The sequence below is a fragment of the Cydia pomonella genome, chromosome 14 (assembly GCF_033807575.1).
Source record: "Cydia pomonella isolate Wapato2018A chromosome 14, ilCydPomo1, whole genome shotgun sequence".
Taxonomy (NCBI): Eukaryota; Metazoa; Arthropoda; class Insecta; order Lepidoptera; family Tortricidae; genus Cydia; species Cydia pomonella.
In genome coordinates this window covers 16,939,521-16,967,428 of record NC_084716.1, presented here as the reverse complement: position 1 = coordinate 16,967,428, position 27,908 = coordinate 16,939,521, and the positions used below count along the sequence as shown (strand labels likewise).

Below are 27,908 nucleotides of genomic sequence, written 5' to 3'. Positions count from 1 at the left end.
ACACAACCTCTCTAATGTTTTCAACATGAAAGAGGTCAGGCTGATGGGCCTGAAGGATTTGGGGTCCGAGTAGTCGCTTTTACCTGGTTTCGGTATGAAGATAAGGTCAAGACCTCCCTCCATTGCTTCGGCACGTACCTATGAGCCAGACAGGCGCGCAGAACGATGGTCAGCTTCAGAGTGAGATGCTTCCCGCCCCATTTAAGAAGCGCAGGGAAGATCCCATCCATTCCTGGAGATTTGAATGAGTCAAAGCTGTTTAAGGCCCACTGCGTGTGCTGCGGGCTGATTACCTCATATGTCTGTAGCCACTCGTCCTCCGTCGGGGTGGTTGTAATTCTTAAGTGTAACATTCCTGTGTTATAATTTGATGGAGACGTAAGTGGGTTAAGTTGTTAGCTAAACTACTTTTAGGTTTATTAGTAGAGAAGGTTTAATATTGTTTCTTTTTATGAAATGACGATAAATGATGTCGTATTTATTTGTTTAGAAGTTTTGAATAATATTTTATTGTTTAAGATAGTTATAATTTTGTTACCAGTGGTACCATTAAAGAAGGAGTAATGTTTATTGTATAAATACAAGTTTTGATACGTTTTAACCTTTTGTTCTAGTTAATGCACTCTACATTTAATCGTTTGATTGTTTCTTGACTGTTTTTTTAGTAAAGCTGTCATTGTGTTGTCTTAGCAATTTCTATGCATCCTTTACTACCGATTTCAATTCTTTTTTGTAAAATCGTTCTGTACTACTCGAATTTTGAGTGACTACCATTTACCTAATACTATCACAAATAGTAAAAATGATCTTATTGGAATTCAGTTAAGTCAGTTTTCTTAAGTAAGCCCACACGTTTTAACGCTAACGCCCACCGAACGGCTAAACGACTGCTATTATAGGCAAAAATCCGAGTAAGCGGCGTGATTGTCTTTTGAAACACTTCTTCTTATCGTGTGGGTTGTAAAATTCTTCTTCTTCTTCTTCAGGTACCATATCCTCAACGGATGTCGGCTACCACAGTCCAGAACTCTTCTCTATTTGCAGTCTTTCTGCCCAGCGAGGCAGCGTCCATTCCCGTCCAACTCCTAAGGTTATCCATCCATGTAGTTTTTCTTTTCCCTCTGCTTCTTTTCCCTTCGATTTTTCCCTCTATTATCACCAACGACTTCACACCGTGCCTTCCGAAGCACAGAATCATCTTACTTTTCGGACAATCAGGTGATTCAGCCTGCAATGACCTAGCCAAACCGGGAATAGTCTCACAAAGTCACAAAGCGACTTTTGCTTGACAGTGTCCCCACCGGGATTAGAACCCAGAACCTCCGAATCGAGAGACAACCGCTCTAACCACTAGACCACGGAGGCTATTGAAACACTGAAATGCTCAAAGTGGCAATTCAAAACAGTTACTTACCCAATCGGTAACCAGCTCGAGTCGACATTGCTTAATCTCGTGGACAGTTGTGACACTATATAAACCATCAGGAATCATTTTAATGGTAAAATCTAGATGAACTTATGAATATTTACTCAAAATATAATTTGGCGCCCTATTATACGACCACAAATAAAGGATACTTACACGATAGATTCGTCAGCCCAGACGGGCGTATAAAAATCAGAAAAAATAGAAGAAACTACACAATGATGACTAAATTACTGTAAAATTAAAGTATTTCGAATTAGTAATAGTATTTCCACCTTTCATGATTAAATTATCGAATAGAAAAAAAATATGAATTATACGACCATAAATCTCAAGTATTTTTCAAAAAAATTCAACCTAAATGTCGGAAATTATTGTCGTGGTAAAGAGGCGTAACTACATAATTACTGCTTTTTAGAATAAGTAGAACGAAACTAGGCATGACACATGAAAAAGATAGTAATTTAAATACTCTATGCAAAATTGTAGAACAATCGGTACATTGTAACAAAAGTTATTCAGTTTTTTGTGTCTCCTGAAAAGTAGGGTTCTTGCTTATACGCCCCTCTAGCATGAAGCCCTCGATATATAACCCACTAAACATTACCCTTTTCGTAATTAAAATTTTGAGTATTTTTTGTATTCAATAGTGAATATACTATACTTCCGAGCTCGTCCGAGTAATTTTTTTTATGGCATTCTATAAAACAAGTCTTTATTTATATATCCTGAAAAAATTGGGGAGCACTTTTGAGCACTTTTTCAAATATCGAGTTTCAAAAAAAAATCACGATATAACAAATTATTACGTTGTTTTTTTCAATACTGTTAAAATGGCTTTTCTGTTGTTATAGGTTCAGCAAATACCTCGGGTGTAAAAGTTGTGACTCGAAAATATCTGTTTGACAAGATGAATGAACCAAAATTCCAGTCAATAACAGAAAAATTTGACTTCTTGGAAAATTATCTCCTTATATGCTCAAGTGACGCAGACAAAGAAAAACAGGCTATGAAGCATAAATTTTCACATTTTAAATCAGAATTTAAAAAGAAATGGACTAAATCACGTCGTATAGTGGAAAAGTTTCTGACAACTAATGGATCTTGGTTGGAAGGAACATTTGAAATATCGATTAAAACTCATTGCAGGCGCGGTCGGCCGTCCAAATCGTTCAGTGAGTCTAGTGAAAGAACAAAACACAGGAAAACTGATAACTTGCTCCACTGTACATAAAGAAGTTATAGATCTAAAGTTAATAAAGCGGATTCGAATGAAACAGATCGCCTTACTCCGCAACAAGCACTGACTTAGCAGTACGAGAAAGAAAATTCGCGTTAAATCATTTCTGCAAGAAACTATGCAGCTATTGATTTCTGCTGAGCCACATATAGCGAGAGCTGCCGCAGCGCAGAGCGAGGAATGCTTCCAAAGCAATAAAGATGATTTTTCTTTAAGATACGATGATGATTAATATTGTTTTGTATGAACCTTTGTATACACATAAACGTAATAGTATTAGATGCGAACCTATGTGTACTTCTATGACTTTCTGTAATGCGTTACTTGTATACCTAAATATATATAGTAGATATTATATTATTTACATATAATGGAAGATAATAAAATATATCAATACCCAACTTAACATTGTATTATTCATAAATATATAAAATATTTAAGCTAAGAGGAGCCCTGTAATGTGAAAAAAACTGAAATAACTGAAAAATGGCCATAATATAAATAATAATAATATTAATTATATAAAACTACATTTTCTTACATCAAAATCGTGTTTAAAATGCAAAAATGTAATAAAATATTTTTGGCCGCCTAAATCGTCATTTTCGACCTATGTGCGCTGTACGGCACCAAGTTTTGTGGTATCTGAATTGTCAAGCGTCAACTTTTGACATTGAGCCGTACAGCGCCATCTATATTAGTTACCTAATTATACGAACAAGTTTTTCTTAGACTTCACACGTTTAATACACTCAATGGATCTTTGTTTCAAATATAGAAGGACGAAAGTTATTTACAATTTAAATGAAATCTCTTACAGTGCACTACTAGAAATCGTTTAAATATTGATCGAAGCCGTACAGCGCCATCTATATTAGTTACCTAATTATAAGATCGAGTTTTTCTTAGACTTTACACGTCTAATACACTCTATGGATCTTTGTTTCAAACCTAGAAAGACGAAGGTTATTTACAATTTAAATTATAATCTCTTAGTGGACTTCTAGAAATCCTTTAAAAAATGGTTTCTGTGTTCGAGGGGTGCAGAGTTGATTCCATTTTAAGAATTTGCTGTCACCGAGGCGAAGTCTAGACATTCGGTTTTAACAATAATTTTAACACGATTTTGCTTCTGGGAGATCACCTAAATATTTGAAACGAAACTGTGTCATACGAACTCATAACTACCTTGGAAATATATAGTAACTGATGGCATATAAGAGGGTTCCGGTAGTTCAAATAGTTCTATAGACTGTGTCATTCACGATAACGCGTGCCTTGACTCGTAATGTCATGTTATTAAAGGTTAGATTTGACAAATCTGCGCGTCATCGTGGATGACACGGACTGTATTACTTAACTTGATTGGTCCTAAATTAAATTGCCTCCTGAAAGATCATCGCGCAGCTATCAAATGGCTCAACAATTAATGTCCGTGACTATACATAACCCATTTATACATATATATAAATACCTCATTAGGCGGGTGCCTCGGCCGAGGCAACGCGCGCGTTTTCCTCGCCCAAGCGCGCCGCCTCGGCCGAGACACGTCTACACTGACCGTTTTGTGCGCGATGAAATTGCCTCGCGCGTATGCTCGCTGTGTGGACCCGCCTAGTAATTAAAGATAATTATAATTGTACAACTTTAAACTACTGAACCCTCTGTGTTGCTGTCGACTGGGTTGTAGAACTGAAATAAAACAAGTAGTTCTTCCCCTAATCTCAATGGTACGGAATTATCATTTTTTTTTACCTACTGTGAAACTCTGTGAAATCATTGTAGATTAATTGTGATAAGTCTGTTCCTACTAATTTTGTTTTTATTTTGAATAGAACTAGTTAATTTTTCTGCAGAATGAGACATTCAAATCTATAATTTATACTATTTAAACGCAATAAGTTATGAAATTCTACCTTATGTAGTTAACTAGTTACCATAGAACACCATTTTGTACGAAAAGCCACATAGAAAAATGACTTGCCAAATAGTTGTTGAGTTAGACCACAAGTATCTATTAAACATATTAAAATGCTAGTAAAAAAAAAACAATAGTAATAAAAAATAAAAATAGTGGGAACGGATCGTAAGAAAACCATTTTATTGTATTGTTTCTGCACAAGTGCAAGAATAAACATATCCAGTAGTCATGCCACAAATATGGAAGAGCACAAATCTGGGCTCAAAGTATTATATTCAGAAATTAACTTTCAATAAAGCATGCAGTGATTATTTTAAATAGACACCTGAGGCCCATTTCTCAAAAGGGTATTAGACTAAGGGCCTGTTTCACAATGTCCAAGTATTGGATAGCTAATTAACAAATAAATTAACTGCCAAATAAAACTACCTAGTTACAAAGGTACATATGGTGCTACTTTCCCGCACCCGTGCGGGAATGAGCACTTTCTGTGCGTATGTCGAAACTTTAAAGAGCCATATGTACTGTAAAACGTTGTACGATTACGATATACGTGCGAATAGGTAATTCGCAACTCGTGTCGATTTAAAACACTCCCTTCGATCGTGTTTTAATTTATCAGCACTCTTTGCGAATTTCCTATTTTCTGCACTTGTATCGTAAATAACTATAGACTAATATCGTTCGAGAAATGGTCCCCTGCTAATAAGAATTATTAAACAACACTTGATATCATTAAAGAGATTCAAATAATGTTATTTTGTCCCAAATATATTAATTTTACATACTATTGCTTCTTTCTATCAAGGTTGAACTTAAATAAAATTATTACTAGGTATTTAAAATTGATATACTTAAAATACAATGTTAATTTCATAATAAGGTGTCTATATACAAATAACCATTCTGCTTTAATTACTACAATTCGTGGTAAGTGTTAATAGTTAAAATTTATTTTTTATGATAATGAACACAAAGTAGATAGGTTAGGTAAGATATAGTAGTAAGTATGGGCTGCAGGCCTCGCCCGGCGGCCTTGTATATTTGTTGTATATGTCACTAACATAACATAGTACGTAGGCAAAATCCAAAAAATATGACTAATAATTTATATCGCAAATTAACATTTTTTGTCAGAGGAAACTAAAATTGTGACTTAAATAATATATCATTTCCGAAAGTATTTGAAGTGAATCTTGTATAGTTGCAATATGGTCTATATTTGAGAGATATGACTAAAATTACTTCTGCAATAATGTATTTAAGTGCCCTATGAATGAAATAATTATGTGGCTACCATGTCAAAAGATACCTTATTGTATCTACACAAGGTATCTTTTTATTGGCTATGTGCTTGATATTTTTCAGTGACTTCTATTATTATAATAAAATAAGGCTGACAGCTGGTAACTACCAAACGCATGCGAGTGGTTAGAGAAACCACAAATTCCATTATGTATACGGGGCAGGAATTCAGATCTCAAAAGGGAGGCTAAGAAGTAGGATTTACCAAGGGAGTATACAGGTTTCAATTGATTTTAAAAGTTGGAAAATGTGACTGTTAAATTGATGTGTGAGGAATAGTTATATACGATACAAGTGCAGAAAATAAAAAATAACCCATACAACATTTTCGAGAGTTGCGAATTACCCATTCGCACGTGTATCGTACAACGTTTTACAGTACATATGACTCTTTAAAGTTTCGACATATGCACGGAAAGTGCTCATTCCGGCACGCGTGCATAGAAGTATTTTAAATACCTGTACCTACCTTGCCTGTTTTCTTCACGCACATATTTTAACAGACTGGACTTAATAAGAAATGTTTAACACAAGATTGGATTATAAAATTTTAGGAGAAACCAATAAAACAATTATAAAAATCCCCCTTAGATTTCTACAAAAAGACAGGGCTTTTAACCGTAAGTTGTAAATAATTTATTTAATGTTCGTTGCATATTTGTGAGTCTCTTTAACAAAGTAATGTAATTTGTATCACAAATCATACTGTAGTAAGCCTGTTTCAATCGTACCACATTGATACGCTTATGTGATCAAGACTTTAGATTAGCAACAGTCTACGAATGGTCATATAAGCGTGCAAAAGGCTTAGAACCGAAATACTGAACCTTTTTAACCCTTTACCGCATATGCAACCATATATCGCAGTTATAATTATAAGTTAAGGGGTTAAGTGTGATGACTCCACAATGATAACATTGTTATTGTGTAATTATGTTATTTCAAGTACAACTAGCATCAAACTTTAGTCCAATAGATTGTACCAAAGTAAATTAAAAAATAGAGGTGGATTGTCAAATAAAACTTTGTAGCCACAGTAAATTTACTGCCATCTTTCGAAACATGATTAAAACTTTTAAAACGCCATTTGACTTTGATCCTTAATCATGTTTCGAAAGATAGCAGTAAATTTTGGCTACAAAGTTTTCTTTGACAATCCCCCTCTATTTTAAATTCTCTTTGTTTGTACTTATTCAGTTCCAAATAATTCTGGTTAAATTATTAGTTTTAACAAGGTGCTTAATTTTAAATTATCTATTTTACATTTGATGCTGACAGTACTTTAATCAAATATTTTCGGTTCTAAGGCTGGATACTCTATGACACTGTGCTTACTAACCTAGGTAACCGCTAAGCCCAAAACGTTGTGTATGTATCATGTGCCCAGGCACAAAAATCTTTAGTGACGCCTCAACTCATGAGGGATTCGTTTCGAATTTATTATAATTAAAACTAAGGTGTAAACATATTAATATGAACTTCTTTTGTGAATAAGAATTGTGTCGCGTCGGTACGTTTTATTATCAGCATTATGTATGTATATTACATTTTTGGATCAAAATCTTGACTTCTTATTTCTAATTATTCATCTAAGGCGATTCTGGCAGTGCAATTTCCTTTTCAGCTTGACACCATAGTTAACCTTTTTGACACCGTGTCAAACACAAAAGCTGTCACTCGGACGACGAAGTGTTTAAACTGAAATTGAACTTTATGCAGCACGTAGGTCTATGTTGCTCTGTGGTCGATGACGGATTAATCCGTCTCTGGTGTTGGACCTATGGTGCGGATATATACGTCATTGGCGTCAAAAAGGTTAAGTAGCTCAAAAAGTAGAGACAATATTCTTGCCACATCGTTAAATGGGGCGTGCCACTAATTTACTAACATAACTTTCCAAAAACATGCATTAACATCACAATAAATAAAACGCATCCTTTTAACAGCTCCTAAACTACACTAGAAAAATTGCAACAATGGCATTAACAATTTCAGAAACAGTAGATTTGTAAGATGTAAAACAATACTACGAGTTGTAGTGAACACTTATAATTTGAATCCCTTATACACTAACTTTAAACCTAAGACTTTGTACGTTCTTCGTATATGTAATTAAGACTAGAATCCGAAATCATAACACGTCATTCAAAATATTATCTATGTCACTAATAAGATCTCTATCAATGTTTTCCGAATTTGAGTTCTTTTGACAACTAGCGACTACATCAGGAACGTTCTTGATAAGACCTAGGTCGTAGTCTGATATCGTGACTTCGCAGTCGTCCGCGTCGTCACTGAGATCTACGACATCCACGGGCTCGGCCGTTTTACTATTGTCTTCATCATAAGATAAATCTACGTTTGTGCAGTCTGATATATCGATACTTACTATTTGTACTTCTGTGTCTGAGTCATCCGCCTTAGCAGCTACTGGCTCCTTAGCCTCACTATTACTACTCCTATTTCTAATTAGTCTAGGTTTCGATGTGGTTTCTGCCAGTTTTATTTTTTTGAACTCGTGGCAGTTGTCTACTAATTCGTCTACTTGGACCTCGTAAACGTCGCTCTGTTCTGATAAGGTTCGTTTTCTGCTGGCGTCGCCACTGTCACTGAGCCTCTGCTCTGGTTTAGACTGGTTAGTCGGAGGAGCGTTATGATCGACTTTTTTGTAAACAATAGAATTACTTCTAACGACTTTTATGATTTTATCACCGGTAGTCGTGACAGATTCTTGCGTAGATAATTTTCTTTTTCTCAAGTTAAGCGTGATGGGCGCGCTGTGGACGATGGCGTCGCTTTTCTTTCTAGCTCGGATCTCCTCCAGGGAGAGTATTTTGAAGTCGAGCGAACTGCGGCGCTCGGTGGCCTTTTTACCTGCGATTTCGTCAAGTGAGAGTCGGTCGTACTTGGTGGAGAGGTTGGTGCGGACGATCTTGCGGTCCTTGGACGGGTCGGGCCCGAGGCTCTCGTAGCTGTAGTAGGCGGCGGCCTCGGCCTGTATGCGCTCGAGCAGCAGCAGCTCGTGCGCCTGCTTGTCCCGCGGCGACGAGCACGAGCCCGGCTTGGTGGGCGTGGAGGAGGGCGCGCTCTCGTTATCGGACTCTGCAAGAACACACAACGACTCAGTCGAATGCTTAAGGACTTTCAACGATTTTCGTAATTAGTTTTGAGCCCGCGCTCGACTTCGACCAAGTTAGTTGTGTGTTCTCGCCGGTTCGATCTGAAATTGATCGGGGGTACTCAAAAATAATTACAAAAATCATATTATGAAACGTTTTTATTTACTCGTCGGTATATTAAACACAATTTGATTAAACGAAGCCAAAGTACACGTTCCAATACGAATTTCGATCGGTTCGAAAGTTTACTAGCTTAAAAGAAAGGTCTCAACACACGCGTCACTAATTAAACATATTTTGAAATTCTTATACAAAGTAAGACTAAGATTAACATAACAACAACCCCTGAATGCGAACATCTGCCTTCGGCTCCTGCCGTGGCTACCTCTGCCTTCCTCTCACAATACAATCGGTATAAAAACACCAAAGGCGGCGAGCCGCGGCCTCCCGCGCCGACCGCGTCACTCCGGCCATCAGAGGGCCTACCGCGAAAAACGAAAATCAAAAGTTCGTTATCTGCTTCCCTATCGCTCTTGCGTATTTGACCGACAGAGAAGCAGATAAAGAGATTTCGATTTTCGTAGTAGGGCCTCTGGTCAGCGGCGGCGGCGGCTCGACGCTAACACTTCACGGGACGATTTCACTTAACGTGAAATTTTACATTTAACAGAAAAACTTTAACATTCCAACAATTAAACTAGTGATAATTAGCCCGGAGGACCATAAAAACTATTACTACTCGAAGTCATCGAAATAGCTGCGTTCAGGAAAATAAACCTTTTAATTCATGCCCCTCGTTATACATAACACAACAAATAAACTTATAAATATTTTTATTGGCAAACACGGTTCTCTTTTACTAGAGCATTTTTTTTTTGTAGAAAATAAAGAATGTTAAATTTTTTTTCGTCTCTCCATATCTTAAACTATCCCCCACCAATAGAGATTATTCTTTTATATTACTTTTAATATTGATAATTATAGTTTTATATATTAATAATGACTAGGCGTACCGTGGACCATAGACAAATTATTTTAACAGTACCTATTTCATTTGTCGTGACATTTTTGCTATTTTTTTTTTGTAATAAATATAGGAACTTTACTCTCAGTGCAAAAACATAAAAAATAACATTACCGAGAAGGTTCCAACAAATGATAAGTGTGAATTTGAAACGTACCGCGATGCTACGATAACGTACGGGACTGATCGGAACCATGTCGACAGTACGGGACACTACGCTATACACGCTCAACACTGTTAGCTTTTCGTTATATGTTACCCTCCTAAATTGGTAATACGATCTTAAGCACGATAATTTTGTTATTAAATAGAGAGCACAGCAAAATAATCTATTCCTAAGTTTCAGTCGGCAATTATGGAACTGTGCTGTCTATGTGATGTATAACTAGTTTTTTTTTTTTAATTATTTATTAGCTCTATCTAATGCTCTCGGTGCACGAGTACAAAGTACCGGCGCACGCAGCGCCCAACATCCTAAATGCTAACATACAAACGATTTAAAGGCATAAAGCTTTTTTTTTTCTTTTTTTTCTTCGCCTATATATCAGTTACAGTATTCGTGTATATATATTTTTATTTGTATTTTTATATATTATTTATCCTATTTATTATGTACTGTTCTATTATAGACAAAGATTATTAAACATCTATTCAAAAACCCTGCGCCGGCGATGTCTGCCGCGCCGTGGGTCCGCGGCGGACACCGTCGCGTGCGATATAACTATACGATAAATGAAAAAGCGAGAGATATTCATGTATGAATCTAATTAGCTAAGATATGAAAGTGGTTATATTTCCTAATGTATTGCACATACAAAAATACCGACTCTGCTTTTCTCCGTCGCCGCCTTAGAAGTCGGACAGAGAGCCATAAATAAATCTTTCTTTGAGATTAATACTCATATATTTTATGCTCGATGGTATACAGATAGAACTAAGCATTGTCTACGTTAGAGAAATAAACAAAACGACGCCTCAGTCGGCAGCTCAACGTAAACCTAAATAAAACATCTCGTTAAATATAACTTGGAGCCAGCCCCGCGCGCTCGCGCGCGGCTCGATCCAACTAACAATACATCAATAAATACTATATTAATTGACTACTGAAGAAAAAAATCTAAATACATTTTTACCTTCAACCAAACAGATATTTAGTTAATTAATTCGTCCCGCCACAAACTGGGAAAACAAACGAAATAAAAAGTATTCTCTTCACAAGACGTATTCTAAACTAAATCAAATTACAAAACCCGCGTCCTGTAAATTATTTAAAACAATTCCCAGTTTGTGACTAACCCGGGGGTAGTCTGGTCGTGTGACTACCCCGGAATATCGACAATAAAGTTATCTTTCCGCCGCTTTTACCTCTTATGCATACTTTTACCCCAAACCAAAGAGAATTTGAAATAGAGTTGGATCATCAAAGAATATTTTGTAGCCACAGTAAATTTACTGCCATCTTTCGTCGGCACATGATTAAAACTTTTAGATAGCCATTTGACTTTGATCCTTATTCTTTCACTGATATGGTGTTAAAATTGTTAAATATCAAAAAGTGGCGCCATCTAATAGATCAAAGGCCAAAGGTATGGGCCGTGCCCAAAGTAAGGTTGTGCCCGGTAAGATCGCGCCACTTTTTGATATTTAACAAATTTAACACAAATACGTGAAAGAATAAGGATCAAACACAAATGGCGTTCTAAAAGTTTTAATCATATGTCGAATAATGTCAGTAAATTTACGTGGCTACAAAGTTTCCTTTGACATTACACCTCTATTTCAAATTCTCTTTACCCAAACCAAGCTTATACTGGGGATTTTTTGTGATATTTATAATTTTGGTATAACCGGCGGAAAGAGACCATTTGTTTTCTTGTGGTGTTGGCACTTGTAGTTTGTAGTTTCTAGTTTAGATCCGCGACGGCCATCGCTCGGTCGTACATTCTCGAAGCGCAATTTTCACCGTTTCTCGACATTCCAAAGACAGAATCTAAACCGACCATAGTGCCACACAGCACTGAGCTTCTTCCTAAAGCACAGTGATTCATTATAGTTAAATTAGTGAGTGAGCTTCCAAAAGTATATAATAATTTCATTCTTATCCTACACTGTATTAGAGTTTCCAATTTGAGTTATATTTTACAGCGTACAAACAGTTCTTTTAGTAGACTATATCATCGGTAAATATCATTATACTATTCACAATTGTAGCTAAACAAAGCGATTATTGAAAACTCTAGTGCGTTTGTAACAATCATGAATCCAAGAGACCATCGTATCCGCCACAAAACTAGTCGAAAACGTCGACAATAAATAATCAATAGATTATAGACTAAAAGTGAATCCTTTTGTTAGGACACGGCGACGTTTTCGACGAGATCTAGTATTACAGCGCCGTTTAAGCCCCGCCATTCGATTTGAGAGGTACTTTAGCCGTGTAACTGATGTGTTATACTTGTCACATTACATTCCGGTCACCTCTTTCTAACAAGTATACTAACCGGATTTCAAACAGACCGGTACTTTTACCAAATGTCTAGTCTAGTGGCAATAAAAATACTGCGAATAACACATTTTGTATATGTATACATAATACAACACAGACTTAAAATTCTATTCTTAGGTAGATATTATTGATAACTATTTACGGACTAATTTAATTACATTATGGGTAATATTTAAATAAAAATATTGTAACAATTATAACCCAACATCAGTTACAACCACATACTAACACAAAAGGGAAATTACTTAAAGGATCTAGCTAACATTTATCATACAACCATCTTATTTTGGTCTTATTTACTTAAAAAAATACATGACTAATACTAAGTTTCAATAAATGAATCGACCGCTTTTTATTTTCAATTCACGTGAGGCGGAGGTACTGTTAAAAAAAATTGTTACCTCCTGACCCTGCGATCTATTTCATTCAATTCAAAATTAACTACAACCGATAACGAGAGGTCCATAATCGATGGATTACTTTTTATTTTCTACAAAGCCGTTTTTAGTAATAGGCAATATTACTCCACCAATTTAACGTCCAATCTACCTGATCCAGTAAGAAATTTCCAATGTTAGTATTAACAAGACACAGTTACAATAAAATACTACAACCAACGTCCAATCAATAGGAAGACCAATTTGCTTCATACATTAAATACAACCATTAGCAAGTATTGCATTACAAGTAATTTTAAAACTTACTTGATAACATTCAGGGCAAATCTGATGCCGTTAAATGGCGTAGAATTTAATCATAACTGTATCAAAATATCTAATTAGACAGAAAACCGAGCGATTAAAAGGGGCTCTATTACATGTTAAGATATCGAAATATTTATCATCTTAAAATGTAATTTCACTCTTTAAAAATCAGGATTACAGAGCGATAGGACCATTTCTATTAATTATTAAAATTCCGCTAGGTTACTGCGTTTTTTATTATTTATTCCACATCAAGACTAACAAAGGTTCTAATCTAATTAAATTTGATAGCCCGATAGTTCAAGTAATTATAATGTACTATTTGCCAGTAACATTATTTTTTAGTACCAGCAATTCAGTAAAAAAATCATAAATAAAAGCTTAGTTCATTTGCCTCAATAGAATGCAACTTTTTTTACTGCTATAACAATAATGTCATCGTGGCTTTTAGGTGGTTTGACTAGGTTTATATTTATATCTAGTAAACAACGCAAGATTTATAAGAATTATTAGTGATGAAGTATAAAAACTTGTGATGACAATTCGTTTTTTTTTTCAGAAGCATTTTACTAAGTACTGTAAAAATTTTGCAAGATCCAACGCTCAGATAAACCAGTGGAATATTATTAGATCACCAGCAATATTTCTGCAAGCATGTCTCAGGCGAATTAAATAAAATAATCCGATGTTACCGCTCAGTAACGCCGTTCGGGCCGGGCTCACTCCCTGGCGTGCCTCTCAAATCGGTCGATCGGCAGGCGCGGCGGCGGGGGCGGGAGCGGTCTGTTTCAGTAGAGTCGCATACCTTCCTCGAAGTTGACGACGAGCGGGTCCTGGTTGAGGTAGGGGTTGGGCGCGTCGTGCACGTGCGCGTGCGCGTGCGCGTGCGCGTGCGGCGCGTGCACGCCCACGTGCGGCACGCCGCCCACCAGGCGCCGCAGCGGCAGCTCGCCGCCGCCCGCCGCCGGCAGCGCGTCCAGGATCGCCGGGTCCAGCACTACTGCAAGTGCAAACGTATCGGTCTTAGCTTCACACGTCCTCAAACTTTTCAATTTTGATATCGCAGCAGTAGAAAGCAACCGGTGGTACCTTGGCGCTGCTGCTGCCAGAAGAGCGGCACGGGCGCGGGCGCGGCCACGCCCACGCTGAGCGGCGGCGCCGCCGGCTCCGCGCTCTCCGACGCGCCGGCCACGGGCTGCCCCTGCGACGACAAGTTACATGTCTACAGTTACAACACGCACTGCTTCATTCAACTCACAAACTTAACAGATAATTTATTGCTTAGCAGGATATGTTTGTAACTGGAGACCCTTTTAAACACCATTTCCCCAATAGAATCAAAGATCGAGTTGAAATAACATATTATTTTTAGAATAGCTCGCGGAGCTGACAACAAGAGTGACTCACGGCGATGGGCTGCTGCGGGACAGGCTGGCTGGGCGCGATGCCGTCAGTGCGAGCGTCCGGGTTCTTGTGCATGAACGGGCAGTGCTTCTTGCGGCAGCCGCCCGGCTGGTTCTCCCAATAGCAAGGGATCTGCTTGCGGTTTTTCTGTAACCAACATTGATTATGTTAAAAGAAATCATCGTCACAAACTTCACTTTCCAGATTATCAAATATATTTTAAGTTACTAAAACAAATAGTATGCACAAACAAGTATCCACACGACAGACATAGCATTTAGTTGTAAAGTACTACTTCTACTTACTTTATACTATGAAACTGCCAATACAATTTTAGCAAATATATTTACATTTCTGGTGGCAAAAGTTCATTTATTTATATATTAGAAAGAAATGTCCCGAAAGAGTCACTTGCATTATTTCAGTAGTTTCAGACCGAGTTTTGTATAAGTATGTTTGTAGTTGACGAGCAATCAGTTTGTCACTGCCATCGCCAGAGGCAGCAAAAGTAAACAATAAAATAACTTACATATATACTATGACTGAAAACAGTTTTTGGACAAATTTTCACAGACTATTTGTTACAAATAAATATGACATTCATGTGCGGTCTGTTTAATAGTTTGGGCTAGTGGCTCTCCCGACGCAGATTTTGCGTAATATTCCCTATTGTTAGAATTTAGTCTAAACCCTAACATAAATATTAAGAGTAAACAACAAAATACTGGTGAGTTTATCAGCTAGCATGACCTTATTTATTACTGTATTTTTTACTTCTTAGTAAAATAATACAAAAAAGATAAGGAGTCGTAGTAGTAACATTTTATTGAGCAAAACAACTATAACACAACAATCATATCCCTTTAATTTAAAGGAAAGGAGGAAGGAAGGTTTCTCTTCCAGTTAACCTTGACAAAACAAACTTTAGTTTGCCCAAGTAACAGTTTCATAGCCAAACAATTCTTAGAAACAATATTACAGATAACACAAATATCAAGTTAAATATTTTTACAATAAAAAATATAATCTTTTCGGAGAATTACAGACTACATCAACAAGCCTAGCTGATGCTGATGACTTGTATTCGGTTTTGTGTACATTTAACTTGTTGGTGCACAATAAAGATTAGAGGAATAATAATATAACATAATTGTTTGTTTAAAAGAAAATATCCTGCGGCCCCACACTAGTCTATGCCTGTCACGTGGTAGCCGTTTGAAAAAAAGCGGCCAAGTGCGAGTCGGAGTCGCCCTTGAAGGGTTCCGTACCATTTATGACGTATTAAAAAAAACTACTTACTAGATCTCGTTCAAGCCTATTTTCGGTGGAAGTTTGCATGGTTAATGTACATCATATATTTTTTGTAGTTTTATCATTCTGTTATTTTAGAAGTTACAGGGGGGGTTACATTTTACCACTTTGGAAGTGTTTCTCGCGCAAACTATTCAGTTTAGAAAAAAATGATATTAGAAACCTCAATATCATTTTTGAAGACCTATCCATAGATAGGTCACGTATAGGTTTAATATAAAAAAAATATTTTTTATGACGTATTAAAAAAATTACTAACTAGATCTAATTCAAACCAATTTTCGGTGGAAGTTGGCCCACTAGGCCAGACGACCGGTAAAAGAGGGTAAACTAGGCCTTATTGTGATTAGTACGATTTTCTCACGATGTTTTCCTTCACTGAAAAGCGACTGGTAAAATCAAATGATATTTCGTACATAAGTTCCGTAAAACTCATTGGTACGAGCCGGGGTTTGAACCCGCGATCTCCAGATTGAATTGATAGGCCACCAGCACTTCTTGAAAAAAGTAGTCGCACAAAATAGCTACTTACTCCTGTTAATTAAAACAAGAAATATTACTTTGCTTATCCGCGAGAAAATTACGTGTTAGTCAATCAGTGCTAACCCGTTATACTTACTTGCGTATTTTTACATGCAATTAATATTCCCACCCTCCCACCGCAAAAATAAATACGCAAATAAATATAACAACCCACCACCAAAAGTACAAAACTCGACACGTGTTTCGCCTCTCTACGAGGCATCCTCAGGAGATGCTGGAGATGTTGACGGTCTGACACCCGACAACTGACAGTCAGTTGTCAGTGAGTCAGTTGTCGGGTGTCAGACCGTCAACATCTCCAGCATCTCCTGAGGATGCCTCGTAGAGAGGCGAAACACGTGTCGAGTTTTGTACTTTTGGTGGTGGGTTGTTATATTTATTTGCGTATTTATTTTTGCGGTGGGAGGGTGGGAACATTAATTGCATGTAAAAATACGCAAGTAAGTATAACGGGTTAGCACTGATTGACTAACACGTAATTTTCTCGCGGATAAGCAAAGTAATATTTCTTGTTTTAATTAGCATGGATTTCCGCAAAGTAACGCCTGATTCTATTAATTACTTACTCCTGTAACTTATAGATTATTTACTTACTTTATTTCTTAATTGTAATTTGTGACTTGTTTCAAGTTTAAGCTTAACAATACAAAACAACCACCTATTAATATTAACTACTTACCTTTCCTACCTTACTTATGCCAAATTAATAGGTAATCAAGTAATTAGGTTTTTGGGTGGCACACTAGTACATCAAGTTAAAATAGTATTATAGATACGGCTTTAAGCCCGCGATACCTTTTAAACTACTCGAAAAAATACGCTTTTTTAGTGTAGATAACATATAAATATTCATATTTTTTCGAAAGATACGACATTAAATAAGCAGTAATTGAGGTTGTTCACCCCAAGCGGCAACCAAAACCCAGATCACTGGTAATCAAATTTAATGACAATGACGTGATTACTGATTAGACCTTTAATCAGGGAATGTCCGAAAACATATGACAACACACAAAAATATTCTGGTTTTCCCCCCACAAACACATTATGTTTCTTTAGCAGATTGAATAAATACTGAAGCATATGATTTACATAAAAATACCTGCTAATATTATAAATGCAAAAGTAACTTTGTCTGTCTGTTACTTCTTCTCACTTAAACCGCTGAACTGATTCAGATGAAATTTGGTATGGAGACAGGTTGAGACCCGAGAACGAACATAGGATAGTTTTTATCTATCATTATTATCCAACACAGACAAAGTTATGGCACAGAATAAATAATAGTACTACTGTACAGAAAGGAAACTTCCTAGAAAACCAAAGTATTATTATTTATTATTATTTATAAATGCACAGGCAGCTTATAGCTGATATGTGCACATCAATGTCCTGCACTTGTGTTTTGTCCATTTATAAAATGTTTGTCGAGTCTATTTTTAAAAGAATTCACTGAGGGTGCACTGATTACGGATTCGGGCAAACTGTTCCACACTTTCACTACGCGGTTAGACAGGAAGTGTCGTCTTGAGTAGCTACTACTCTGCGTCCGTGTCAGCTTCAGAGAATGTCCTCTCAGTCTGTCACACATATTCCGAGTGAAAATATCACTCAATGCGGGTACGTTGTAGTGTCCTGTAAGTATTTTGTATGTTTCTATTAAGTCACCGCGTTGCCTTCGCTGCTCTAGTATGACAGTGATTCAGGGACAAATCAGGTAGTCCCTTTGTAATGTATTTAGGGTTGTTAACATTGAAGTGATTATCTTAGCCATGGTTGTGCATGCAAAGGAACGTCAAGTTCTGCCAACCTAATAATTGCTTGTAGCAATGCCGAGCCAAACAGAGCCAAGAACACCTGAACGCCCCCCACTCTTGGCTTTGTTTCTGCAACTCAACGTCATATTATCGCGCCTATTTTGCATGGTGGCTTGTTGGCACTACTCTTGCCAACCCTTCCCACTGACTGTACCATAATTTAACCACACAAGTGAGGGCAAACATTTGTTTCACCATCTAGGTAGATAGCACCCCTAATTAACCACTTAAATCCTACCAACACAGCAATGACTAGAACCTCAAATTTCAGAGCCAAGCGCCCCATATCCAATACTAAAATGAACACACCTAGCATGTTCTAAGCAGTGAAAGTGTCGAGATTTAAAACTTTAAGGCCTGTTTTGGCTAGCCAATATTGGGCATATGAGATTAAAAGGCACAAATTACACATGCATTTTTAAGGACTATGTTTGCACTTACCCTGAGCTCCATATGGCGGAGTTTGCACCGTTTGTCCATGCATTTACCCTGCTGCCAGGCCGTGCACATGGTCTCGCAGCCCAGGGCTGAAGGTTCATGTCGGAACACACAGTTGTCCCCCTGACACATTATGTAATAATTAGCATCATTATCTAATCACCCGATTGATGTAATCATTTTATCTATAAACTATAGGGCAGATTTACAGAACAAAGTATCCTGTATAATACATAATATAAATGTTGATCACAAACAATATAGAGACTTGTAGAGATAATAGAATATCTCGCTCTGTTATACACGAAAAAAACTGATAAAGCTAAGACGATCAGTAGAACTTCAATTGTTTAGGATATGCTGATAGGCCTGGTTTACCTACCCTACAAATAATATAACAATTATAAGATCAGCAAAATTCCTTACCTTAGTGCATGTGGAATAATAGTAGAAGTAACAATCGTTGAATTTTCTTGGGGACTCCATGGTGATCTTCCGGCGAAGGTCTGCGAGTTACGCGAACACCATGTACCTAATGCCGACACACGAAAACAAGAGTTATTTTAGAAACACAAACCAATCTGAGAAAAATATACCACAAAGACTCGAAACGATTTTGATTTGAGGATAACACGTGGAATTAGCCTACAAAATTTGATTTTTTTGAGAATTTTCCATTTTGACAATTCGTAGAGCACGTCGCGGCTAAACAAGTTCCAAATTAAAAAGTTACAATGCATTGATCCATTTTCAAACACGTTACTCACCGTGCAGTGGTCGAACTAAAATTAATTAAATTAAAACAAATATCTACACAACCGAGCTATCTAACACAAAATAATACGAAAGTCAAGTCACTATTGGAAAGACGTGTAGATATGGCGGACTTTCATTTCATATCCACCCACAGACTTTTCATTCGTATTCACTCCTTTAGTACCACGTTGTCTATGATTACTCTATTGAATGATAGGGACGTCCATTGTTTCTAAATATAAGTATCGAACTATCGATATAATATATTTGTGATCTATAGTGCTTAGATTTATACGGTCGTTGAACAATTTTTGTAGAAAATCCGGTCCACGGGCGCTACCATTCTATTTATTAGCACCCTAAAGCGTTTATTGCATCGAAGGCCAACCGGCTTCCCCACAAAAAGTGCCCGGCGAGCGTATAGATATAATGAGCGCTTAACTCATCTATATTGCAGGCTTGATAAAGGTTCACTTGACGTTTTTAAGTTCTTACCCGTATATTCGTTCACTATACATATATTGTGGTAATAAACCGCGTAATGTATTTAAAATTTGCCACTTACAGCGACCGCACACGCCATACTACTATCGGATCTATCCTTACACACGTTAAATGTACTGTGACAAAATCTTATATCAGCAGAATATCTGCAAGCAATTACAGCAAAATATTGAAGTCCACATCAAGACCTACGATATACTACAAGCGTATATGTACACCACAGACGGAGCGATAATCGGTTAATAAATAAATAAATAAATATTTTGGTATCTTACGATATCTTATAACAAGGCATTTTAAGATAACTTGCGATACAGACAGCGATATATATTTTGGTATCGTTGGCGTGTGGTGCTTAGCTATGCTATAAGATACCTGTCGGCATCTGTTGGAATCTTACGGTATGTTAATATATATTATCACTCGGTCTGTGATGGGCCTTAGGTGTCTTGCTTTGCTTTATTGTGACTGTAAATTGTGGATGCCCACGATAAATATTATAAAGTTCCTGAAGAATCTTAATCTACTGTAACACTTCAATTTAACATTCTGATCTGAGAGCTGACATGTAATCAGCGAAATTTAAAGTTAAAGGCATGGCATGCGGTCTCATTCTGGATTTTAGAAGACTGATTACGACCGCTATAATATAATTTACAATGATGTTGATGTCAGACTTAAATGAGTTAGCGATTTTAACAGCCCAGACAGTGTTATTTTAAACGTCAAACTTCTTTGAAATTATAACGTTTACTTAACACTTGCATAAACTGGGTTATCAAAATCGCTGCTAACTTAGTTTGGTCTGACTCTACTATTATAGACCGCATGGATATTTATAAGATCGATAGGTTTTCTTTACTAGCGTGAACAACACTAGAATACCATAGACCTACAAATCTACTTCAATTTTTTTTATTAAGACTGGCTTACACGCATGAAAAAATTACGCTGTATGTTGACTGTACAGAATGCCTACCGCAAACATCGAAGTTCGCAAATTGCGGGCATCTTTCTCTTTTTTTTCAAATAAGACATAATTAGAGTGACGGAGAAAGATACCTGCAATTTCAGAACTTCGGTGTTCGCGGTAGACCCTCAGATCAAGTACAGAGGGCCTACCGCGAACACCGAAGTTCACAAAATGCGGGCATCTTTCTCTTTTACTCAAATTAAGCCGCAATTACCTGTCTCTCTATCACTCTTGCATATAAGAGCGATAAAGAGACAGATAACGAAATTGGATTTTCGCGGTACTTATAGACGGGTCGCTGACCATAGTGCATATTGCATTTTTTAAATACCTTTAGGGGGTTTTTATACTTACCAGGTGAAGGGAAGTGTCGTCACAAAACCTAAATAGGTGGCGCTACAATACCTAGACTACAAAGAGCATATAATCACTACGTTTTATTAGAATACTTGAAATAAAAATCAAATCATAGACAGCGCACTTCACTCCGTCAATAATTGCGTCAATAACGCCTTGGTTCTTAGCTACTCTAGTGCTACTCTGGAGGGATCCGATGCATACTGCCAGATACGCAGATGACCATGATTATATACTCATATTACCATCTACGCAGAAGACCAGATTTTAATTTCGCAAATGACCTGATACTCATCGATCGATCATAGATCAATCAATCTACGCATAGTGCCAGAAACGCAAATTACCTGTTTCGCATATGACCATGGCTGTATACGCATATTACCGCCTACGTTGACCAGCCGCGGTATCATGGTCGCATTTTTATCACCTGTCATGCCATGCGTCACTTTTGCACTTACATACTTGTTAGAACGTGATGAACGGCATGGTGACAAATGATAAAGAGCCGACCATATTAGCCGTACAGTAGGGCTAAGATGGTCGGCTCTTTATCATTTGTCACCATGCCTGTTACGTTCTAACAAATATGTAAGCGCGAAAGTGACGGACATGCTGCCACTGCAGTATTCATTCGCGAGTGACAGGATACCTATTCAAAGTTGTAAGGTATTCCATACATAATATATAAGCATTCTGTCACGAATCTTCCAAGGGAGCAGACAGAGACCAACTGCCCTCAATTGGACAACGGACTAGCGAAGTAACGTGCAAGAGAGAGAGAGACGCAGCTCGCGGAGTATGAATTCGTCAGTTGTCGCAGTGGGGACTGAGGGCCTACTGCGAACCACGTTCGACGTGTTGCCTCCCTGTGTTGCAACACGTCGAACGTGGTTCGCGGTAGGCCCTCTGATGTCATTTCTTTAAGTTTTTCATACAGAATATGACGATCTATTATGTCCATGTTTGGGGTTTGCACGACGGATTTGAAATGTATGGGAAGATCCGCGGATAATTTCATACATTTCGGATCCGGATTGCAAACCCTTCAAGTATGGACTCGAGCGTGAGAATGCAACTCATGCTAGTAAGTCAGGAATTGTAATTCCGCTTCGTCCTACTGATGGGACCATATGAACTTGGTCGTTGGTCAGGTCGTGTGCTTATCGGGTATTTCGCGAAAGAATTTCAGGATTTTCAGGTCATTTGCGTATCGGGAGGCCTACCGCGAAAATCGAAGTTCGTCAATTGCGGGCATTTTTTCTGTCACTCTAATTACGTCTTAGTGAGAGTAAAAGAGAAAGATCCCCGCAATTTGCGAATTTCGATTTTCCCGGTAAGCACCCGGGTCTTTTGCGAAAAAAATTGAGGTCGTTTGTCGTTTGCGTATCGGGTCTTTTGTGTACCAGGTACTTCACGAATGAAAGTATGGTCATCTGCGTATCAGGTAATTTGCGTATCTGGCAGTATGCGCCGAATCCCTCTGGAGAGATTTCGAACTATTATTTATAGCTGACAGCTGACACTTTTGCATCAGTTCTACGATAAGAGATTTCACTCCTTTTAATTCCACACTCCATAATTTACCTATTTATAGGACACCACCCAGCAGGTACAGGGAATTAACATACTTTTTAGGGTTCCGTAGCCAAATGGCAAAAAACGGAACCCTTATAGATTCGTCATATCCGTCTGTCTGTCCGATTATGTCACAGCCACTTTTTTCCGAAACTATAAGAGCTAGAACTGTTCAAACTTGGTAAGTAGATGTATTCTATGAACCGCATTAAGATGTTTACACAAAAATAGAAAAAAAAAAAAAACAATAAATTTTCGGGGTTCCCCATACGTAGAACTGAAACTCAAAAAATATTTTTTTATCAAACCCATACGTGTGGGGTATCTATGGATAGGTCTTCAAAAATGATATTTAGGTTTCTAATATCATTCTTTTCTAAACTGAATAGTTTGCGCGAGAGACTCTTCCAAAGTGGTAAAATGTGTGTCCCCCCCCCCTGTAACTTCTAAAATAACAGAATGAAAAATCTAAAAAAAATATATGATATACATTGCCATGCAAACTTCCACCAAGAATTGGTTTGAACCAGATCTAGTAAGTAGTTTTTTTTTAATACGTCATAAATGGTGCGGAACCCTCCATGAGCGAGTCCGATTCGCACTTGGCCGCTTTCTACTCGTTGACTGTAATGGTTGAATTAAGATTTCGTATAGGGACCGTGCGCGTTGGAGGGTCTGCCATCTTGTGGCCTGAATCGGAACCATAAACATGTCAATTTACACGTCACATGTTTTCTTGTGCATAGTAAGTGCTGCCATCTTGTGGGCTACATCGGAACAATAAACATCACATTTACGCCTCGCGCCAAAAATCTGACGGCTCCTGTGCTGCCTCCTACAGTTCATGCACGCTCCCTATAGGGAGCGTGCATGAACTACAGAACGTACTATGCACAAGAAAACACGTGACTACTTACTACTACTACTACTTACTGAGAAAGAAATTAACTTTGGTTTTGGTGGTTGGTCAGCTGGGATTTCTTAGTCCATGTAGTTACCAGTCTTAAAAGTGGGTGGCACTGATACCAGGCGGGGGTAACCCACGTTTCATTCAAAAAGGCCCTCAGTTGCACAACACTACGGTGTCGTACAGAGTCGTGGAATGTAATGGGACCCATTATATTCCACGACTCTTTCCGCACAGACTAGTCTACAACAAAGATACGGGTAATGAAACAACTATTCAGTGTCGTATGAACTTTATAATTAATAATAGCTAATCATGATTTTAATACATTAATTTACATGTAATAAATAAATGCTCGTAATTAATGAAGTCAAATCTGTTAAAAACAAAGTAGATACAACCGCTAGACTAAAGAAACAAAGCAAGGCTTAATATAAACATGCCTTCAGTTTTGGACACAATCAAAGATTTGGGCTATAAGGTAGTTTAAAGCATAGCAAATACGACCCAGTTATATGAGATGCACTATTTATAAAGCTGCATTTGAGACGCGTTTACACTTATGATCTCCCACAAGCATTCAACAGCCCTTTTGAGGGGACGCTAGCTTGCGTAAAGCACCATCCCCAAAGGTATCATACTACATTCGTTTCAAGCTGGATATAATTTGTTTGTCTTCTCCATACATTAGAACAGAACTTGACCGAATCATTTCTCTTCTCAGCATGCTGCAGAATAATAAAACTGCCCTCTTTGTGTACTTATCTTTATGCGTCTTTAACACCTGTTATAACTAGGCCCTTAAAATATTAAACAGGCAAATGATAAGGCGCTCAACCAGTATGCGACTCCTACTTCTATACCTAAAGAACACGTGATAATGAAAATATATGTAACAGTAGTTTAACTATCAGGCTAGGTGGTCTATTTGGATACGATACAGAACCATTACTTTTACGCCCCAAACTAACAATTTTATAATGGAATAGGGGGACTAGTTTAAATAATGAATGAAGAATGAGATATGAATATTTTGTACATCGAACCAATACTGGAAAGGGAATGTTTTTTATTTTATTTTATGTAGGTTTAGTTTTGCCCACAAGTCGCGAAATTACTATAATTATAAGTATAACATTATTTTAAGTAAATGAAGTAAAATAAACTATAAACTATGGCCTCATCGCAGCTTAACCAAGTTTTTTACAAACCTACTGGATGACCTCTACTCGCTTCAACAAACCATAACATGAGTATTACATTAAAACATTAACTCGAAAACAGTCTTAGAAACATCGAAAACGCTCAAATAAAACTTGATCAGGAATTAGGCAAGGACTTAAAACAGACAAGATGCTTGGGTTAAGGTGCATTCACACCACAGTTAATTTGTATACAGCAACACTAAAAACATGGTAACATTCGCCGACTTACCTAGTGTTGCTCCACGTTAACTGCGGTGTGGATGCAACTTTATCGATAACATGTCCCGTAGTTTCGATCAGTATTATGTTAATTATTCCTGATCTAGTCATCATACATAAATAACAATATCTATTAAGAGAATACGCGTGAATCGTCAATAATTGTCTTCATGCGTGATGAAAACTACATTGATCTCATAAACATACAAAATAATATCATTATAAATTTCAGCAATGGAATTAGTCTATATTAATATTCGTAAATATTGTGTTTTGGCTAGTTTTACATGGTTACAAAATTACTAAATATTTAATTTATACACAGATAAATTTGATCTATCATGGTTATTACGAACTGCTTACAGTAGTCGTCGAATACAAGATTTTTACAGATAAGTTATCATGAACATGATTTTGGTGTATACCCATCTGTCCCCGCCGGGCACAAATGGGAATGGATCCTTCCCATTTGTGCCCGGCTGGGATAGTTGGGAATACAACACGATATTGACATTTTATTTATTCGTTTTAGATACATTGAATGGGGCATTTTGAAGTGCAATCTAGTGCTCAGACACAGACATATCCATAACATTGAAGACACGATGGTAACAACCTACGATTTAGAAATAAGTATACATCTCATGTCAACTATGATTAGTTTCACCTCGCTAATGTTTAAAATCATTCGTCATTATTTAAAAACAACCGTCATACCGACTTAATGAGTCTATAGGCAAGACTTCGCTTCTCAATAAGTAAGTCTACATCGAATATATCTTAAAAAGTTTGTCAAAAATTTCATTTTTGGTACAAGCTTTTATCGCTGACTGTACTTTTTTCCACAGACAACTAATACTCATCGAGACAATTCTAAAAACCCAAAACACAATTAGCTTGCGTTGTCTTATCACAGAGTTCCCATGGCCACTTCCTGTCTCCTCCATCAGATCAGCTCGATAGTACCATAATATTGCATTGTCACCCGACTTACATATGAATGTTTTTCAGCTTCATTGGAAACCGGGAAGTGGTTCAAATTTAACTTGCAAGATTTGACCCGTACAAACATACATAGTTACATTGCAAGTATAATAAAAGCTTGGTAAAACATTTAGTTTGATGTAAAATCTTTTTCAACGATTTAATCGCTTTATTATCCTTCAAGAACTCGAACGGTGTAGACCTGCTCATCGAGCATATATGCTTAAGTCCGCTTCGCGTAACATATGACCAACATCTCAAAAGCCAAATTAACTGTATTAATATCTAATATAGGCATTTGTATGTAGTAGTCCCTGATGACCAATAATGACGTCATCACATCAACTGAAAAGTTTAAGTTCATTTACACAATTCATTTGAAGAGAAAAATGAGGCGTATTACGCACGTCTGAAGCATATTTTACCCTGTATAGGCTGTTTTTCAGGTCATGCGCAAAACTTTCATTAAGTCGTGGACGCTAACATTTCCAATTCCAAACACATAGGCCTTTTACAAGATAATTAATACTAAAATCGATAGGAACTAACTAAGAAATTAGTGGGTACGTGAAATTGTCATGTTTTGTATTGTCGATTTGAATGAAGGTAGGCAATCTCTATTACGAAATGTCTTGTTGTCATTTCGATAACAAATTTACCATGCAAGTTAAAAAACAACAGTTTTCACTATTCACCCACACAATGACAACAAGTACTTCATCCCATTCAGACCCGTCCAATCTGTGATAATATTAATAAATGTCAACAGACTTCATTTTCAGTTGGTATAAACAACTTTTGTAGGTCTGAAACGGGTAATGCTATTGCAAATTTTTACAAGATTGCCGATCGGATAAATGATTATAACATTAACCTTTAACACGCCATCGTCGCACGAGAATGGTGACTAGCCTGACATGGAAACTCTTAGACTGGAGCGCAAAAAGTTCGACTCACGCGTTTTCTATCGCACTCACAGGTTTACGTAAACAACAGATGGTGTTATTTTTTGTACTTCAGCTATAGACGAGACGTTGTAAAGGTTAACGTAACGCCGGGATGGTTCAGGGAGCTGCCTGGGGAGAGCGTGGCGTCCTTATCTTTTGGAGGAGCTTTTGATCTGTTGCAGTTTGAGGCGGAGCGCGTCGACTGCCGCCTCGTTTTTGTGTGACATCGGCTGCGTCGAGTGGAGCTAGAAACAGATAATTGTTATATTAGAAGAGAAGTTAAACATGTTTTCTCAGAATAACAGAAATAGCAGTTATTCTCCGCAGATGTCAGACAGAAAATTTGAAACACATCGCCATGGGCAGATTCTGGGACCTTAGGGAGTGTCAAATTAGTCTCAACAGCATTATATTGTGAATCATTACTATCATTACATTAGCAACGATGTGCTCCTCTATACTAAATATTTTCGAGCCATGCGGTGTTCTCACGCATACTTGTCTTCTGCTTTTAATATCTTGGTTTTTTTAACAAAAAGAATTCAAGTTTTAGTCGATAACCTTCGGTGTGTGTCTGGTGTACAAAAATCGTGTTCAAACTTTGGTTGTGCTGAATAGAGCACAAAGAATCATTCTCGAAAAAAAACCAAAGATGACTAAAAATTCGGTCAGAATCCTTATCAATATCATACCAGACGACACTCGCAGACAAGAGGTAAA

At 37.3% G+C, this 27,908-nt stretch overlaps 2 protein-coding genes across 2 annotated transcripts in view; both read right to left on the bottom strand.

Annotated features, from left to right (window-relative positions):
- Positions 1-4,737: 4,737 nt before the first annotated feature.
- Positions 4,738-19,727, bottom strand: LOC133525079 (zinc finger CCCH domain-containing protein 11A-like). The gene is made up of 7 exons (XM_061861310.1): positions 19,526-19,727; positions 19,185-19,290; positions 18,762-18,881; positions 14,653-14,796; positions 14,335-14,446; positions 14,051-14,245; positions 4,738-8,994 (listed from the first exon to the last, which is right to left on the bottom strand). Exons 2-7 carry the CDS (start codon positions 19,242-19,244, stop codon positions 8,024-8,026), a joined length of 1,602 nt encoding a protein of 533 aa, XP_061717294.1. The 5' UTR covers positions 19,245-19,290; positions 19,526-19,727; the 3' UTR covers positions 4,738-8,023.
- A 4,381-nt stretch (positions 19,728-24,108) lies between these two features.
- LOC133525099 (protein mini spindles) overlaps positions 24,109-27,908 on the bottom strand; it is a 71,839-nt gene continuing 68,039 nt past the window's right edge. Inside the window, exon 37 of the mRNA XM_061861348.1 lies at positions 24,109-27,433. Within this exon, the coding sequence (XP_061717332.1) occupies positions 27,338-27,433 (96 nt within the window). The 3' untranslated portion in view covers positions 24,109-27,337. The remainder of the gene's footprint in view (positions 27,434-27,908) is intronic.

Excerpts from the sequence above, each read along its gene's own strand:
- LOC133525079 (XM_061861310.1), bottom strand. The coding sequence starts at position 19,244 with ATGGAGTCCCCAAGAAAATTCAACGATTGTTACTTCTACTATTATTCC. Across the intron at positions 14,246-14,334 it reads CTGGCAGCAGCAGCGCCAAG|TAGTGCTGGACCCGGCGATC; the intron begins GTACCACCGGTT and ends TTGCACTTGCAG. Across the intron at positions 8,995-14,050 it reads CGTCGTCAACTTCGAGGAAG|AGTCCGATAACGAGAGCGCG; the intron begins GTATGCGACTCT and ends GTGTTCTTGCAG.